Source organism: Canis aureus, chromosome X, assembly GCF_053574225.1.
Source record: "Canis aureus isolate CA01 chromosome X, VMU_Caureus_v.1.0, whole genome shotgun sequence".
Taxonomy (NCBI): domain Eukaryota; kingdom Metazoa; phylum Chordata; class Mammalia; order Carnivora; family Canidae; genus Canis; species Canis aureus.
The window spans coordinates 16,827,208-16,845,852 of record NC_135649.1 but is presented as its reverse complement, the minus strand read 5'-3'; the positions used below and the strand labels follow the sequence as shown (position 1 = coordinate 16,845,852).

At 40.4% G+C, this 18,645-nt stretch overlaps 1 protein-coding gene across 4 annotated transcripts; it reads left to right on the top strand.

Moving 5' to 3' along the window:
• On the top strand, nt 1-17,890 carry HTATSF1 (HIV-1 Tat specific factor 1). 4 transcript variants are annotated; one of them, XM_077889079.1, is made up of 10 exons: nt 1-234; nt 428-675; nt 2,383-2,563; nt 3,418-3,465; nt 3,995-4,149; nt 6,930-7,093; nt 8,189-8,288; nt 13,877-13,966; nt 14,990-15,127; nt 15,622-17,890. In XM_077889079.1, the coding sequence occupies exons 2-10, from the start codon at nt 490-492 to the stop codon at nt 16,867-16,869; spliced, it is 2,310 nt and encodes a 769-aa protein (XP_077745205.1). In that variant the 5' UTR covers nt 1-234; nt 428-489; the 3' UTR covers nt 16,870-17,890. The 4 variants fall into 4 exon arrangements, with proteins under 4 accessions (XP_077745205.1, XP_077745207.1, XP_077745204.1 ...); XM_077889078.1 differs by lacking the exon at nt 1-234 and having other exon boundaries at nt 354-675; XM_077889080.1 differs by lacking the exons at nt 1-234; nt 13,877-13,966 and having other exon boundaries at nt 354-675.
• The last annotated feature ends 755 nt before the right edge of the window (nt 17,891-18,645 follow it).

The following is an 18,645-nucleotide window of genomic DNA, read 5'->3' as shown; positions in this document are numbered from 1 at the left end:
TCGACGTGCCAACAATGGCGACTGCGTCAGCCTGAGCGGGCCTCAGTTTTCCGGCAACCTCTTGACGTTGCCGCGAGGGCCACGGGGGCCGCGGGAGCCGCGGGAGCCGCGGGGGTTGCAGGGGCTGCAGGCGACTCCGACCCGGTCGGCGGCGGGGGCGGCGGCGGCGCGCGTGCGCGCTCCCGCCACGCCCTGGGTCGAGCCGCGGCGCCGAGGCCCGGTGGAGCGAGCCAGGTGGGCGGCGGCGCGGCAGGGGCTGCAGCCTGCGGCGCGCGCGCGCGCGCGCGGTGGGAGAGCGGGCGGAGCAGGGGGCGGCGCGGGCGCCGGTCGGCCCCGACCTCCCGGGGGCTGCTGGGGCGCCGCGGGGAGGCGTGCCGGGGGGCGGCGGGACGCGGGCCCAGTGCGACTGACCTCCCTTTCTCTATAGCCTCCGGCTGCATCTCGGCCTCTTTGCTCGCGCGGACCCTGTCCCTTGCCTAAGTCGGCAACATGAGCGGCAACAACTTGGATGGGAACGACGAGTTTGATGAGCAGTTGCGAATGCAAGAATTGTACGGCGACGCCAAGGACGGCGACACCCAGAAAGATCCCAGTGGAGAACCCGATTCTTTCGGGCAGCAGCCGGCTGACACCCCGTACGAGTGGGACCTGGACAAGAAGGCTTGGTTCCCCAAGGTACGACGGTGGCACGGGCGGCACTGCAGAGCGGGCCCGCCTGGCCAGCCTCGCGGGGCGCCCCTTTTCCGTTTTTCTTTGCTGAGGTCTTGAGTTAGGGCCCCATGGATAGTGACGTTTCTTTTTGTTGTTTCTGTTGCCGAACCGATGTTAGAGAAACGTAGATCTTTACCGAGATGTCTCGAATGTAATTTAATTCTTAAATCTCTTCTATGCCTTATTAATTTTGTCTGTGAAGGTCATGGTTGGTTATTGCATTGGTTACTGCTTTTTATTGCAAAGAGGAAAAACACCGAGAGCAAATTTAGTAGCTGTGGGTCTCTTGGATAGCCAACCTCATATACCCTAGGAATTCTGATGTTTGCTTAGCTTGTGTACTTTGTGCAAAATGCAGCTTCTTGGTTTTGAAAAAAAAATAGCCATTTATATCCCTTTATAGATTGAACTTGATCTGCACCTCTCTTTCCTATCAGATTTTGTCCCTAGGCATGTGTGTTCGAACCATACAACCACAGGCACGGAATATGGATAGAAGATATCTGTGTATATTTGTGTAGAGTGCTTGGAAATTGTTAAGTATTTTATTCCAGGTTGTAAGTAATGTAACCGGTGTTAACTTGGTTCTGCAAACTTTTCAGCAAAAGTACCCTGTTAATCAAAGTCTCATGTGGGTGGGAAAATATACCAGTAGCAATCAACTTGCAAGCTGGTAATATAAGCCATGTCTCCATTGTGTAGTTTGACTGTTATTCTTAAAATTATTTGTTTCAATTTTTTTATTTTCCTTTTTGTTTTTGTATACTTCATTCCCTTTACATTGTTACATTTATTATTTTGCTGGTTCTGGTCATCCCAGCTCCAGAGCAGATTTGGTTTCCTGAGGACTTTTAACAATAGTCTGATAATGGATTCATTTGTGACTCTTATCTTTTTATGTTATTGAAACCCATACCTCTTGAAACTTTGAGTTTTAAATATTCCCCACTCCTGTATGTGCGTAACATTGACCAGAATGAAGGCAGACTCCTATTTCTTTCATTGTGCAACTGGGCTTTTTTTCCCCTAAAAGCCAGGAGGATAGATGGATGTGAGTTGAATTTGTTCTTAGTTTGTTCTGACACTAAAAGATTGTGTCATTTAATTAGTGAGAGAGTGAAAATAAGCATTTAGTTTTACAATCGTTAGTTCTATTCTCTATATACTAAATCAGTTTTATCTTGTGTGTTCTCTGCATACAGACACTCAAATATTTAATGCGTGTATACTTTTGTGTATCTCTGTAGCAAAAGAAAAATTGATTCTGTTGTTAGGTTATTTACTGTTGGTTTTTGTTATATTGTTATCTGGTACTTCCTTTATTGTATGTACTTGTAGCCTTACTCAAGTAGACTGTAGAGGGGTAGTGATTTATAAATGAATCAACTAGAAAATGCGCCAACACCACTTACAGTGCCAATAATTTCCTTAAGAGTTTTGTGTTGATAATCCAAATACCCATCTTATTTTTTTTGTCATTTTATGCACATTTTCTGTATAACATGACTATTCTTGCATTTACACTTTATTTACTACAGCCATTATCTGTAGAAACATTTCTGTGTTCGGTTGTATAACCAAATATGCAGAAATTTATCACAATGTACACTTTTTATGGGAAGAAGTCATTTTCAAATTTCTATATGTGTGTGTGCTGAATTTTTTGTTTAGATCACTGAAGATTTCATTGCTACATATCAGGCCAATTATGGCTTTTCTAATGAGGGGGCATCTAGCTCTACTGCAAATGTGCAAGAAGTCAGTGCTAGGACTGCAGAAGAACCGCCACAAAGAAAAACCCCTGAACCCAATGATCCCAAAAAGAGGGGAGAAAAGAGAAAGGCTGAACCAGGCAAGTGGATTTAGCTTGCAAAATATGAACATAAAAATGTTAAATGTTAGCATGTGTATATATGATTACTATTTGAAGAATTATAATAGTCTTGAAGGAATCATAAGATGAAGGGTTTTTTTATTATTATTATTTAGATTTATCCATTGGCTTGCACACTGACTTGTGGGCATTGGGGAGGCTATTTCAATTCTGTACCTCAGTTTCTTCCTTTGTAAAATAGAGCTGTTATTAGGGGATCATCAGAAATTCTGTTTTTTAAGGTAATTTTCTGATATTTTTTGAGTTTAATTAAATTGAACTCAAGGCAGTATTGCCTCAGCTTGGCCATATCCAACACAGTAGATTGAAGTCAGAAGCAATTTATGCATGCAGGCCCAAAGTCAGTGCAAGGATGAGTTTTTTTAAGGTAGTATCAGAATCATAAATATCTAACATAACTAGCCATCCTTTTTCATTTTTTTAAAGATTTTATTTATTTATTCATGAGAGACAGAGAGAGGAGTTCAGAGACATAGGCAGAGGGAGAAGCACGCTCCATGTAGGGAGCCCAGTGTGGGACTCGATCCTGGGACCCCAGGATTACATCCTGAGCCAAAGGCAGGTGCTCAACTGCTGAGCCACCCAGGTGTCCCACTAGTCATCCTTTTTCAGACGAGTCTCTGAAACTAATTATGTGTCAAAAGATTCAAGTACTTTGAAATCTAGACAGTGATTTGGGTTAGTTTCTCTTGTTCTAAGGGTAAAAAAAAAAGTCCTGGAAGTTTCAAGAAACTCCTACATTGTCAAGATTTCATAATATGACTCTTAACTCTCCTCGTATGTGTTTTTTTTTTTTTCATTTTGATTTTTAGGATGGTTTCATGTTGAAGAAGACAGAAATACAAATGTATATGTGTCTGGTATGTATACTCTTATGTTTGTTTGTTTTAAGTAGGTTCTATATCCAGCGTAGGGATTGAACTCATGACCCTGAACTCAAGAGTACATGTTCTACCAACTGAGCCATCCAGGAACCATCCCCCCCTTCCTCTTTTAAACAAGTTTAGAGTAGAGAACATATGATTTTTACTTTTCAGCTTCTTTGGAGTCTATTTACATTTGTAAGGAAAATGTTTTTTGTTTATTAAAAAAAACTAAGAAAAATTAAGAGTGTGTAACTTTGTATAATATCCTTTTTGTCTGCTTTAGGTAACTTATGGCAGCTTGCCCCTACAGTGATACAAGACTTAAGCAAATATGATTTTAATGTATATTTGAATACATTAAAATGTGAAATTTCCTCAGTTCTATAGATGTGAGATTTTTTACATACATTTAGAAAATCAAAATTATGTTAATCTGAGTTGCAGATTTCTAATTGGTAGAATGTTTAAGTAACCCTCACTGTTACTGTATGTGCCTTTATAGTTTTTTTCCCTAATGTTCCAGGTTTGCCTCCAGACATTACAGTGGATGAATTTATACAGCTCATGTCCAAGTTTGGCATCATTATGAGAGATCCTCAAACAGAAGAATTTAAGGTCAAACTTTACAAAGATAATCAAGGAAATCTTAAAGGAGATGGTCTTTGCTGTTATTTGAAGGTTAGTTATGTGGTCAAATAAGTTTCTTGTATTTCCATTTTTAACTCAGGAACCAGGGCTATAATTTTGTATAGATGATAACTAAGACTGAGAACTATTCAAAACAGGATGTGAAGAAAACTGAAATTTCAGATTGTGCCTGTGTGTATCGCATTGATGAGGTTATTTACTTGTTCTAGGAAAATATGTTATCAGGTCAAGGTATTATGTAAGTTATGTGACTGAAGTGCTGCTTTTGTCTTAAAAGAATTCTCACTGCAAAGAATATATACTTTAGGACTATATGCATGTATCAACTCAGAACACATTTTAAAAATCCACAAAGAAAAGAAAGCCAGTAACATTTTATTTGCCCACTGGAATGAATTAGACCAGGGTTTGGCAAACTCCAGCCCACTGCCTATTTTTGTAAGTAAACTTTTACTGAACGTGGCCACATTCATTCATTCATTTACTCATTTGTTTATGGCTGCTTTTGTGTTTCAGCAGTGGAGTTGAGTGGCTGCAGCACACACCACGTGTCCCACAAAGCCTAAAATATTTATTTTATTTCATTTTTTAAAGATTTATTTATTTATTTATGATAGAGAGAGAGAAAGAGGCAGAGACACAGGAGGAGGGAGAAGCAGGCTCCATGCCAGGAGCCTGACGTGGGACTCGATCCTGGGACTCCAGGATTGCGCCCTGGGCCAAAGGCAGGCGCTAAACTGCTGAGCCACCCAGGGATCCCAAATATTTTTTTTTAAAGCCTAAAATATTTACTAACTGTCCCTTTACTTTTTTTTTTAACTGTCCATTTACAAAAGTTTTCTGAGTGCTGAGTTAGACCATAAATGTAATGATAGCTATGCTTACTGCTTTGAAATGTATTTTGAATGCAAGAGAAGAGAGAGTGGTATTAATAGAAATTTGCAAAACTACGTATTCATGGTACCATAAATTGCACAGGGAAAGCTCAGTGTCAAAGGCAGTCATCATTTCTAGAACGTCTCTCACCTTAGAAGCATGTTTTATGCATTACTGCAGAATACAGAAGAAATATGCACAACAATGACATGTACCTATGTCATGGAAGGTGAAAATAATTACAAAGTAAAATCAGGGGCACATGGGTGGCTCAGTCGGTTAAGCATCTGCTGTCGGTTTGGGTCACAATCTCCTGGGATTGAGCCCCACGTCAGGCTCCCTGCTCAGTGGGGAGTCTGCTTCTCCCTCTCCCTCTGTCCCTCCTCCCCATCTGTTCTCTCTCTCTTTCTTTCTCTCTCTCTCTCTCTCTCGTGTGTGCTCTCTCAAATGAATAAATCCTTTTAAAAAACAATATCAAAATGATTAAACAACAGTATTAATACCACAGGTGTGTTGTGAGTGTACAGCATTTCATTGAAATCAGGAAGGGGTAGGGTTAAGCCGACAGCTCTTGGGAAGACACGTTTTGAATCTGGTTCTTGAACATAATGGAGTTACATGTGGGTATGGTCATTATAGGTAGTTATTAATTTTCAAATACAAGGAGATTTTGAGAGTTTTACTAGTTATTAAAGGGTTATTAATCTGTGAACAGATTCTTAGGGAGTTTGATTCGATTTTCTATTTTTTCCAAAAGAAAAATGGAGTTCTGAGTAACTTTATAAAAAGAACAAGATTGGCCAGCCAGTAAATTAAGTTCCAAAAAAATATAATTAAGGGGCACCTGGGTGGCTCAGTCAGTTGGCATGTGACCCTTGGTTTTGGCTCAGGTCATGATCTCAGGGTCCTGGGATCAAGCCCCTCATCGGGCACTGCACTCAGTATGGAGTCCTCCCTCTCCCTCTTCCTCTGCCACTTCCCCCAACACACACTCCTGAGTGCTCTTTCTCTCTCCCTTTAAAATAAATAAATCTTTTAAAAATATGTAATTGTTCTAAGATCCATATTTGATTATGCAGCTGAATTCAGGTATTTTTTTGTGTTTTCCTCAGGTCTGCATAGGTCTGACAACTGCCCCCTTTGTGTAGAACCCAGAATCCACAAATGTACTTAATGTACTAGCCATCATATAATCATCTTTGTTTAATATCACAGACCTACATTTTAATTGGTGAATAAAAAAATTAAAGGCTGGCTATGTTATTCCCAGTTCCTTGAGTCATGTAGTCTTTTAAGTAGTAGTACTTGAGAATTTTAAAACTGTACCGTAGGGATGCCTGGGTGGCTCAGTAGTTGAGTGTCTGCCTTCAGCTCAGGGCGGGGTCCCAGAGTCCCAGGATCAAGTCCCGCATTGGGCTCCCTACATGAAGCCTGCTTCTCCCTCTGCCTATGTCTCTGCCTCTGTGTGTGTCTCTCATGAATAAATAAATAAATACATTTTTAAAAATAAATAAATAAATAAAACTGTACCTTAAAAGTCACACAAGTCCATTTGCCTCATTGAGAAATTGAGACTCCCAAGAGGTAATACTCTTATTCCAATAATAATGCAGTTTAAGTACCTTCTATATGCCAGTCCCTATCCTTTATGTGCGTTCTTTCATTTGATTTTGTCAAGAACCCTGCAAAGAAGGCATTTTTCTTCCCATTTTACAGATGAAGAAATTGAATAACTTGCCCAAGTTCACAAAACTGGTTGAGGACAGCTGTTTCTAGAGTGCAGGTTTCCTGATAAGGCAGCCTAGAGTTCTTTATCTCAAAGGAGGTAGTTGTGATGAAATCTTTATTGTCCATATAGTCATCGTTTGCCTAAAAAACCTCCCCAAGTTTCATTTCAGCATGGAAATTCTATCTCATTTTACCTTTTTATAAAGAGGGAATCTGTGGATCTCGCGTTAAAGCTTCTGGACGAAGATGAAATTAGAGGCTACAAATTGCATGTCGAAGTGGCCAAGTTTCAACTGAAGGGAGAGTATGATGCCTCAAAGAAGAAGAAGAAGTGCAAAGACTACAAGAAAAAGCTGTCTCTGCAACAGAAGTTTGTGTTGATTTTCGCTTTTTGAATGATTTCATTTACATATCCTAGACTATGTTTTGGGTGTAGCTCCTTAGTTGTGTTCCATCAAATGTATGCAGAAGTTATTTTCAAAGAATTTCATTAGATCATCAGAAACCTTCAGTCATCTCTACTGCAGGATGATCTGGCAGTGGCAGCATGTCTATTTCCTGGAGTGTTAATTTGTAATATAAACCGGGCTTCAATGAGATGAGAGGGCCATCTCTGGAAGAAGTTGAACATGAAGTTAAATAAAATAGTTGAAGCTTGTTTACCAGAGCCATTAGTTCATTTCTAATGTGAATTGACATCAGCTACGCCAGGAGCTAAGGCGTCTGTGTAGGCTCATCAGTAGGAGTTAGAAACAGCAGCTTTTATGACTGTATTTGATAGGGTTGTACACGGTGTGTACAGTAAACATCATCAAATGTCTACTAATCCATTCATGTCAATGGGTTTTTTGAAGTATGCTGGTTTTAAGAAGTTGGCTGAAATGATAAGTATTTTCTTCTATCACAGTGAGTTCTAATAACACTTCTAACACTGCACTCAACTTAATGATAACAGTGCTGATAAAGGAGTTGAGTTGTGATATCCTATAGTTTTTACAGGAATAGGCTAGATACCTACCAATTTTATAAACACCTAGCAATAAAATTTTTGGTTATGTAACAGTAGTTTTACATATTTCAATGTAGTTTGGTCCTTATAATCATAAAATGCCTCAAAACCAATACAAGTAGAATGTATTTTTTGCCCTCAAAGTGTAGGCGTAGATACCAGATAGTCATAAATATTAAATAATTGGCTCTTTACAGGAATCTTACTGGAACATTTGTAACCAGACAGCAGCCCTGAAAAAAGATACATTCTGGGGATTTCAGACACTGGGTCCATCTTTCACCTGCCCATTAGTTTTACTTCCGAAAGTTCTCCAGAAATACATATTGTTATTTTAGAATCGAATAATTAGCATCACTATATACTCAAATAAAGGTTGATTGTAACAACTCCTTTTTTTCTGTCCTGCAAGTATGAAACAAAATTCAGTATCTTGTTCCTGCTCTATTGCATTAGGCAGTTGGACTGGAGACCTGAGAGAAGAGCTGGCCCATCTCGAATGCGCCATGAGCGAGTTGTCATCATCAAAAATATGTTTCATCCGATGGATTTTGAGGTAGGAGGTGATATTCCCACTGATGGAAACACTGATGTGTTTTCTTTCAAGGGAGTCCCAAGCTTGCTTCACCCCATGTTTTCACATGTCACATACCACCCCTCCATGTAGTTGTCAAGGTAGGAAAATAGAGCTAAGAGTGTATCAAAATGTTTAAATTTTCCCACATTCAGCCTAGGGTTCTTTTAGTTGTCCCCCAGGGAACACTGCTTAACACCCACACTGCAGCTGTAAACAGCAGCTACTTACTCTGGGAAATCATTAAAAATATAATCACTGAAAGATTTCTGGGCGCTGCTTATGGATTTTGAGTGCATTTCAACAAGCACAGGCCGGTTTGGGCGGGGAGTCATTTTATACTTGGCAAATGAGAACTTCACTTTGGTACCACAAATTTGATCCTTAAAACAAAACAAAAAAACCCTCAGGTTAATGAAAGACAGCTCCTGGTGTTTAAATACTAAAGGTGGTTTTTCGAGACCTGACGTTCATACAATGCTTTTGTGGCTATTAGGGGGACTTTATAAATACTTAGTGTCCAGGTAAAATTCTAAGAACAGCGAACAAAAGTGAACAGAGTGAAGAAGAGCTGGACAGGTGCAAGAGGTGTGCAAGGTATAGCATGCCACCGGGGCACCTTGCGCTGGTCTGCCTCTTGTCCTTGGGGCTAGTCTTTTATCCAAACCACAGACGGCACTTGTGTGGCATCAGGTCTTTCTCCTCTCCCTGGAATCTGAAATTAATGACAACCAGTTACACACAAGATAGATAAAGACCACAAGTCAACATAAGTAAACATAAAAATAACAAGTCACACAACAACAAAGAAGGTTCATACTGTGAAACTCCAGATTTACAAATGATCTAGGTGCAACCAAAGACCTTTCTCACTCCTGTGCATTGAAACAGTGAGCATGGCAGTTTCACTGTAGCCCCCTTGGAGAGAACCCCCTATGGTCTGTTGAGCTCCATCCCAGCCCAGAGTCATGTGGTAGAGTTTGCTGTGCACCCATATGGTCTGTGCATCTTTTGAGATCACTGGGGAGATAGATACATGTGGTCAATTTGTAACATTTGATGTTTCTACTGAGTAGAATCCTGACTCCTCTTGAAACACTTTTTGAAACCGTTCCCCTGCCAAATAGAGATTTGAAAGGAATTTAGATGGACCCCAGGGTATCCCTATCTATTAGGTATGGCTCCCAATTTCTTAGAGTTCATCTCATTTAAATATTAAATGGCTTTTTTAAAATTACATGACCTATTAATGTCTATGACTTCATGTCCTTGGTTTGATGCATGCATTCCATATTCTTAACACTTGAATGTGAATATTAATGCAAACTTAATTCAAATTGTCTGGAACCTCTGTGAGTAGAAGTCTGTTGTGTAATTACATCTGTTTTTGTGTTTTGCTTCTTGCCTTGCTCATTGAGCCACCTAATTTGAATCTGGCCATCACATTGTGCAGACTTAGTTTCTCCTAGCTTAATGAGTATTCTTTCCTCCAGAAAGCCACATCTAATTTACTTTGACCCCTACAAATTCCCTCCAGTGGATAGTTTTAAAGATCGATGTTACATGCTTGTAAATTCTTTGTTCTCTTTTTCAAACACTCCCACTGGTTTAGTGTAAACCTTACTTTGAGTTATAGTAAGTCTTTAAATTACCCTGTTTAGAGCCAAAGTCATCTTAGACTTTCATTTTCATTTATGCTGGTTTGAAAAACTATTCATAACATTTATTATTATCTGAAATAATTGGATGTCCTCTACAAGAATGTGAGCTCCATGAGAGTCAGGGCTCTGCCTCCCTTGTGTGCTATAATATTTCCAGTGGTTAGAATTCTGCCTGGCATCCAGTAGACCCTCAATATGTATTTATTTTACAGACCCTCAATATTTATATGAAAAAAAAAATAAAAGAATGATTGAATGAGAGCCCTGTTACTCAGAAGGCAGAGTCTTTTGCTTCACTCCATGGATAAAACGTTTTCTTTTGAGCATCTTTGCAAATGAAGGAAAGTGTTCTTTTCAGACACTGTGCCACAGAAGCTGAGAGAGCAGGGACAGGCTTCAATGCTCACAGATGGAAAAACTCTTGGGTGCTATCCTTGTTCGCCTACCTGCCTGCTCTTGTGTGGCCTGCCAGCTTGATAAGAGCCTGTCAGAGGATCTTGTTCTTTGGTGTTTTGTTTTGTTTTTAAGATTTATTTATTTTATTTTATTTTATTTTATTTTATTTTATTTTATTTTATTTTATTTTATTTTTTGATTTATTTATTTTAGATCAGAGAGAACACGCAAGCAGGGGGAGGGCAGAGGGAGAGGGAGAGAAATAATAGAGGGATCTTGTCTTTTGTTCTGGGTCTCTGTGGGCTTGAACTTCAAAGTGTATCAGTATAAATCTGTCCAACATAGTAGACTGTCCAATAGGGTCTACTCTAGCCACATGTGCTTATTTAAATTTAACTGAAATAGAAGAAAACTAGAAATGGAATTCTTTAGTCGGACCAGCCACATGTGGCTAGCAGCCTCCATTTTGGATAATGCAGATACTCATTTGTCACCACAGGAAGTCCTGTTGGACACGCTGGTGTAGACACTGTATGGCTTGTCATAGAGGTGTGCAGCCGGAGAACATGCTATTGGGCATTTTGGAGAGAGTATTTGATTTGACTAAAGATTCCATGTGAATCTAAAGAATAGTCATCAGCACTGAGCTTTGTTGTGGGAAACAAAAACTGATGGTTAGGTTCCCTGGGGTGTCAGAATGAAATCAGATTCGGGGTGGGGAGTGGAATATATTTTTATTCTAAATAATTGACCAGTGTGAGAAGCAAAATACCTAAAAATACTATTTGGTATCAGGGTGAACGATGTGAAGGCTAATATTTTTCATGTAACTTCAGAGGGTTTTCAGTATTTAATTCAACACCTTACTTAAAAATGCATGCTTGGGGATGCCTCGCTGGCTCAGTCTGAAGAGTATGTGACTCTTGATCTCGGGCTTGTGGGCTCAAGCCCCACGTGGGGTATAGAGATTACGAAAAAAATCAATCATTGAACTTTAAAAAATAAACGGCATGCCTGGCAAATTTGCATCCTAGGAGATGAAGAACCAAAACTGTGATGCCAGTGTGTTAGGTTTCTCTAGGTTTCTCATTGCGTACACAGAACTGGCCAACAGCAAAGCAACTGAATGTGAGCCACAATTTTTCCAGGAGCTATGGTTAAACTATAACATGAAATGGGGAAAATTAATTTTAATAATGAACTTTATTTAACCCAGTATATCTAAAATATTCTTAATTTCAACATGTGATATAAAAATATTCATGAGTTACATTGTTGTTTCTTCCCCATTGGTACTAAATCTTCAAAATCTGGTGTTCATGCCATACTTGGAACACACCTCAATTGGGACTAGCCACATTTTAAGTGCTCTGTAGCCACATGTGGTTAGTGGCCACCGTCATGGCCAGTGTAAGTTTAGATTGGAAAGGAATGAGAAACATGATTTATTTCTTCCTGGGAAAACAAAACACCACCCTGGCAAAAAAAAAAAAAAAAAAAAAAAACTAAGAGTGTTGAACAGGAGGTTTCAACTCCTCTGTCTGATTTTTGTCTCAAGTCTGTTGCTTGCAAAGTGTTGTGTTTAGAAACTTTCCATTCTTAATTATGTTAAAGAATTTTCCAGAGGAGAGGACTGTTATACTTATGCTTCAGGCTACTATACAGCAGTGAGGCTAGATTCGTTTTTCAAGCTGGTATAAATGAAAACAGAAATGTACAAAGATTTTGGCTAAAATCTGACATCCTTGTAGGAAAAGCACTGAGACTTTGGTACAGAAATAGAGTGGTTCCTCCCCCCCCTACAATGGAATCACACTTAAATTTGTTGAATATTTTGTAACAGTTTTCTGTGGTTTTACTATAATCCTGATTTCCCTTGGTGAATAAAGTTTTGAGGTATTGGCAATTGTTTATCTTGAAGAAGCTTTTTATTGACTGCTCACCATGTGGAAACACCGGTGCTGGGTTCTGTGAGGCATATGAAACTCATTCAAACAAGATTCCCGCCTTTAGAAAGCATGTAGTCCAGTAGGAGCCAACCACGCACACATTCCTATAGGCTACCATATGACTTTCATGCTCTGGTTCCCATTCCTCATAGGGCTGACAAATCTATCTAAAACAAACAGCATCTTCTCTAAAATGAGATTTTGTACAGAGTGCTGCCAGCTGTGCCTTTAGAAGGCTCATTTGTAGGGTATTCTTTTATTTTAAAGTTGATATCAGTAACTACCTATCAGTTCTTTATTTTTGCTTTCTGAGAGAACTTCAGGAGGGAAAAGGCACTTTTTTTTGTTCTTTGCAGTTCTTTAGTTGGTGAGGAAAATAAAAACCCGTGAGCAAGATGAAGTTAAGTGTTTCTTAAAAAGCATAAGTCTACTTCAGTAGAAGTTCATATATAGGATGTTTCATTTATATGTTTATGTAGTTAAAATTCAAGTGGATAATGTAACATTTTATGAGCCCTTTCCATGCACTGGGACTTGAGGAAAGGTTTGTTAATTCCTACTGGTAATCTTAAATGCTTTTGTTGTGGGGTAGATGGTCCACTTGAACTCAAGACCACCAGAAGCAGCAGCTCTTGAATGCTCTTAATAGACTTATAGTTGCAAGAAAGCAGCAGCTAAGAATCTATTTTTTTAAAGATTTTATTTGAGAGAGAGAGCACGTGTGCGTGCGTGCACACACACGAGCCAGGGCAGAGTGGTGGGGGGAGGGAGGGGGAGGGGGAGTGGCAGAGGAAGAGGGAGAAGCAGACTGACTCCCTGCTGAGCAGGGAGCCCTATGTGGGGTTCCATCCCAGGACTCCAGGATCATGACCTGAGCTGAAGGTGGACGCTTAACCTACTGAGCTCCCCAGACACCCTAAGAATATATTTTCTCGTGTGCTTATTAACAGTGCTTTATTTGTGTGGTTCTGGTGCGACGTGGTAGGAGACAAGATGAACAGGCACCCTTATAAGGGAGGTTTACCCTGTAAGTTAAAATAGAATCTTGGAAGCACAAAGAACTATCTTAGAACACTTAGTCAATGAAAGGGCTATCTCTCTCTCCATGACAGCATTTCTGTAAATAGGCATCTATGCAAAACCCAAAGCAGAAGGCTCTGGTCAGTACACTCATGATGCCCGTGCAGGACAGAGGAATGAGCAGTGTCTGATTGCATATATGTCAGAGGACTTTTCCTGCCCGTACAGCTGCTGTTATTGGGGATTCCCGGTCCTCCTTCCCTGCTTCCCCTCCCCTCTGCTCCAGCACAGTCCTACTGCTGCCCGCCATTCTCAGCCCTTTCCTCAAGCTGAAAGCAGGGCCGCCCTGTAGCAGTGGCTGCAGTCTTGGTGATCTAACTTTAATCCGTTTTGACTTTTTAAGATTTTGTAGGCCTCAGACAAGACTACTTTTTTTTAAGTAAAACTTTTTTCGGTATGTTGGCTTGTCAAAGCAAGAAATGTGATTTCTCAGGGTTTGTATTTAAAGGGGGCAAACCTGTTTTAATCATGTGTATGTTTGCAGGATGATCCATTGGTGCTGAATGAAATCAGAGAAGACCTTCGAGTAGAGTGTTCAAAGTTTGGACAAATTAGGAAGCTTCTTCTCTTTGATGTAAGTTCGTGGCTTAGACAAATGATTCCTAAAGCCAAGCATTCTTTCCCTTTGAGAAGTTATTCCCAGAGGTCAGTATGCCACAAATTTTGGATTAATGTTTTTCTATAGTAGGGCTGCTATCTAGTAGTAGTCATCTGTCAGCAGTAGTTAGATGAACATGGATTGTAAGTCAGGGCTTGCTAGACTTGGTATGCCTTGGTGATTTCCCTTTATTGCCCTAGAGTGTGTGATCAGATGAAAGGAGTACAAGAAAGACGTGTGAGATCTTGTGGTTCCCTATTTGCCCCCATTTACCCCTCTTGGTGAATTACTCTCCTCCTCCATATTTGAAGAATAATCAAGCAAAATATTCTTCTCTATGTTCCCCTTCTTACTCTGTTACTTCCTAGATTGACACATACTAAAAGATTCACCATTTATTGATTGCATACGGGCTACTTTACATGTTACCTCATTTAGTTCTCATGATCTTTTGAGGTAGGTGGGTACTATTCTACCCATTTTACAGATGAGGAAGCTCGGAGTTTAGAGATTGAGTGAGCACCTTGCTCAAGGTCATTTAGCTGCTAAGTGGTAGAAGCATTTCCAAGAACATCATGCTTGGTTCTTGATATACAAGATTAAGCTAAAGAAGCAGCTAGCTTTGGGGTGCCTAGGTGGCTCATTTGGTTAAGTGACTGCCTTCGCTTGGGTCATGATTCCAGGGTCCTGGGATCGAGCCCTGCATCGGGCTCCCCTCTCAGTGGGAAGTCTGCTTTTCCCTCTGCCCCTTCCCCAGCTCGTGCTTTCTCTCACTATCTCTCTCTCTCTCTCTCTCTCTCTCAAATAAATAAAATCTTTTTTTTTTTAAAGAAGCAGCTAGCTTCAAGTCACTGGCTGGAGTAAAAAGGAAGAATGGCTTCATACATAAAATCTTGAAGCTTAAGTTATCAAAGAACTCCACTACATACTTATTTTGTCAAATGTGTATGTTTTATTTTTAGTTTTATCATTCATTGCTGCCTTTTCTTCCCTTTCTAGAGACACCCCGATGGTGTGGCCTCTGTGTCCTTCAGGGATCCGGAGGAAGCTGACTATTGTATACAAACTCTTGATGGAAGGTGGTTTGGTGGCCGTCAAATCACTGCCCAGGCGTGGGATGGGACTACAGATTATCAGGTAAATTCTGCAACTATCAAGGGCACATAAATTGTAACATTACCAACAAATGCTGATCTAGTGGTTCTTCAGATGAGTTTTGGGCTCAGTTTAATCTGTTTAATGTAACAGTTCTTCTAAATAATACTTTGCATCCAGAGCATAGAAAGAAAAATGTTTTAGTTTTTCAGTTTATAAGCCTGAAATTTTGAGGTGTGCTCAGAATAGTGGTAAGTAAAGGATGGAGAGCATTCAAGTATTAACTTTTTCTTTGATTTCTTTATTTAACAATTCTGCAGGACTGTGGTGTTGGGCTTTTGTTTAAATGATCTTAAGCTCAACTCCCATTAATCAAGATGTAAAATTTTGAAAACTGAATATAGGGAAATGCTCTGATTTCCTAAGAAGAGATGCTGTATGAAATCAGGGTATTTGTGTCAGTATCAGAAGTGTGCAGAGAAGTTATTTATTTTTGCCTAAAACTCATTTTAATAGCAATTCCCCTTTCTCCACAGGTGGAAGAGACCACAAGAGAAAGGGAGGAAAGGCTGAGAGGATGGGAGGCTTTCCTTAATGCTCCCGAGGCTAACAGAAGCCTTCGGCGTTCAAATTCCATCTGTGCTTCGGAAAGGGCGGGGCCTTCTAGGGTAAGGCATTTTTCAGAGCGCCCTAGCACATCGAAAATGAATGCACAAGAGGCCACAAGGGAAATGGCATTTGAAGAACCCATCGATGAAAAGAAGTTTGAAAAAACCGAAGATGGGGGAGAATTTGAAGGAGATGCTTCGGAAAAAGATGCCAAAGAAAGTGGTCCCGAGAAAGAGGCTGAGGAAGGCTGCGCCCAGAAAGAATCTGAAGAAGGCTCCCTCAAAACAGAGTCTGAGGAAGGCTGCCCCAAGAGGGAGCGTGAGGAAGACTACCCAGAGAGAGAGTCTGGAGAAGGCAGCCCTGAAAAAGAGTTTGAAGAGGGCGGTCCTAAAGCAGAGTCTAAAGAGAATGGCCCTGAACAAGAATCCAAAAAGAAGAGGCTCAAAAATGATTATGAAGAGAACGGTCTTGAAAAGGATTCTGACCAAGATGGCCCCAGCAAGGAGTGTGAAGAGGAGGAGAGCCCTCAAAAGGAGTCTGAAGAGGATGACTCGGAAAGGGAATCCGAAGAAGACTTCTCTGAAAAGCAGTTTGAAGACGGCTCTGAGAAAGAATTTGAAGAAAATGGCCTCGAGAAGGATTTTGATGAGGATGCCTCCGACAAGGAGTTCGGCGAGAACATTCTCGACAGGGAGTTTGAAGACAATGACTCTGACAAATCAGAATTTGGAGATAGCAGCTCTGAGAGAGTGTTTGAGGAGGAAGTCTCAGAGAGGGAGTTTGACGAAGAGTCTGATGACAAGGAAGAAGGGGAGGACACCTACGAAAAGGTATTTGATGATGAGTCAGACGAAAGAGAGGATGAAGACTATGCAGATGAAAAGGGGCTTGAAGACGTTGATGAGAAGATGTTCGAAGACTCGGATGACAAAGAAGATGAGGAAGGAGTAGAGATAAAGGAAGGTGAGGACGTGGATGATAAGATGTTTGAAGAGGATGATTCCAACGGGAAGCTGTTTGATGATGACGATGAGGATTCCAGTGAGAAGCTGTTTGACGACTCTGATGAGAGAGGGACAGTGAGGGGTGTGGGCAACGTGAAGGAGGAAGGGCCCCTGTCCACAGGCAGTAGCTTTGTCCTCAGTAGCGACGACGATGTCGATGATGACATTTAATCCCTTAAACTTGCTTTGTAGGGAGCTTCCTCCATCTGCATTCTGCCCGTGCTCCAGGGTAATTGCTAGTAGTGTTACATGAACGTGTGCCTAGTGGTAGGATGCCAGCAGAGTAATGCATTGAAGTTTTCACTGTCACCTGTACTTAATGATTTTAAATCTGTGTTAATTGGCTGTTCAGGTAAAACTTCATAGTATAATGCAAGTCAGCTGGATACTTGTCCTTTGTCCAATTTGTTAAGTGCATGCAGAATAATATTTTTTAAAGTATTCTGATTGAAGTTTGTGATATTCAAAAAATAAAAATAAGTTGTTAATATGCTGAAACTGAAGAATTGGACTTGGCGTTACATTGCATTTGAAATTCTTGCTGTTGCTTCATTCATACTCAAGTGTGGTGTTTGTGAGGACTTGAAAAAGCCTTTTAGGAGTCTTCTTGCTCCCCACTGCCCTTAGCACTTAACATCCCCATTTCCCCTCCCTAACCCAGAACATGTTACTAAACTTATAAAGTAAATAACACTCTGGAGTTTTTCCCTGCCTAGTCCTTGCAAGTTACTTTCATTTGTTTTCTTTTCCACCCTCTGTCCCTGTGGAAACTGACTCTGAAATGTGCGAAAGTGAACTTCCTGAAGTCGCGGCTTTCCTTTTTGGAAATATGGAGGAGATGAGAATTCTCTTGTGTACTGCTTGGGTACCTTTTTAGAAGCTGATTGAAATCATTGGAGCTTTCCCCAGAAAGATGTAAGCACACACTACACAGCTTTTTTGTATACACTTCCCAGAGGTTCATGGATCCCTAGAGTTTAAGATCTATTGTGTCCTGCATATTTCGATTTTTTGTTCTAGATTCATGATGCCTAGTACTGTGCTGAGTTGTGTAGTCCGAATAAAAATTGGAGTCTTTCTTGATTGTGCTTTCCAAATTGAGTATTGGTGAAATGACTTCTGATGTAGAATTAAGAAGTAACTCTCGTGAATTAGAAGCATTAAAATAAACTGCATTGGTGCTTTTTCATTATACTGTCTGTAAGTGTAATCATTAACCCTCTTCAGACAAAAAAAAAAAAAAGTGTTCTTATATTTCACGCCAAAGCTGAGAATTTTGTAGTCGCTGGGATTTCTTAAAATCTCAGGATTTTCACCAGGGGTAAGTCCATAAAAGAGCTAAAGAAACTAAAATATAGAAAAGTTGCAGACCAAACTAGTGCTCCTTTAAAGGTAAGCCAGAAACATTTAAACGTCCCATTTATTGGAGGATTGATTTCCTGAGCGGCAGGCTGCTGCTTCTCTTCATATACAATGGCTGGAACACATAACTAGAACACAGACAAGCTCCAAGACCGTTAGAAGGGGGCTGTTTTCTTTCTGACTTCTTTTCTCCCCTGCTCATTAATTTGGCTGGTATCAAACACACTCTTTTTATATAAACACCCTGGAAGCAAAGGTCACAAATAGCTGTAAAAATGGTAAATCATTTGTGAGGTGATTTTGACAAGACATTAAGGCTCATGAAGCGCGCGCACGCACACACACACACACACACACACGCACACACACACAGTCACCTGTTTACTAAGTCGGGTTTTATTGGTCCTGGCAGAGTTTATTGCAAGGCAACAATATGTCCTGGTAGCAAAAGAAGAACAATACAGGGATGGGTTTTAAGCACAGCAATGCTTAACTACCTGACAAAGTCTAAGCTTAATGTTCCTTAAGGCTATGTTGCTTACTTAACACATCCCACCCTGAATGCCTGAACCAGAAGTGGCTTCA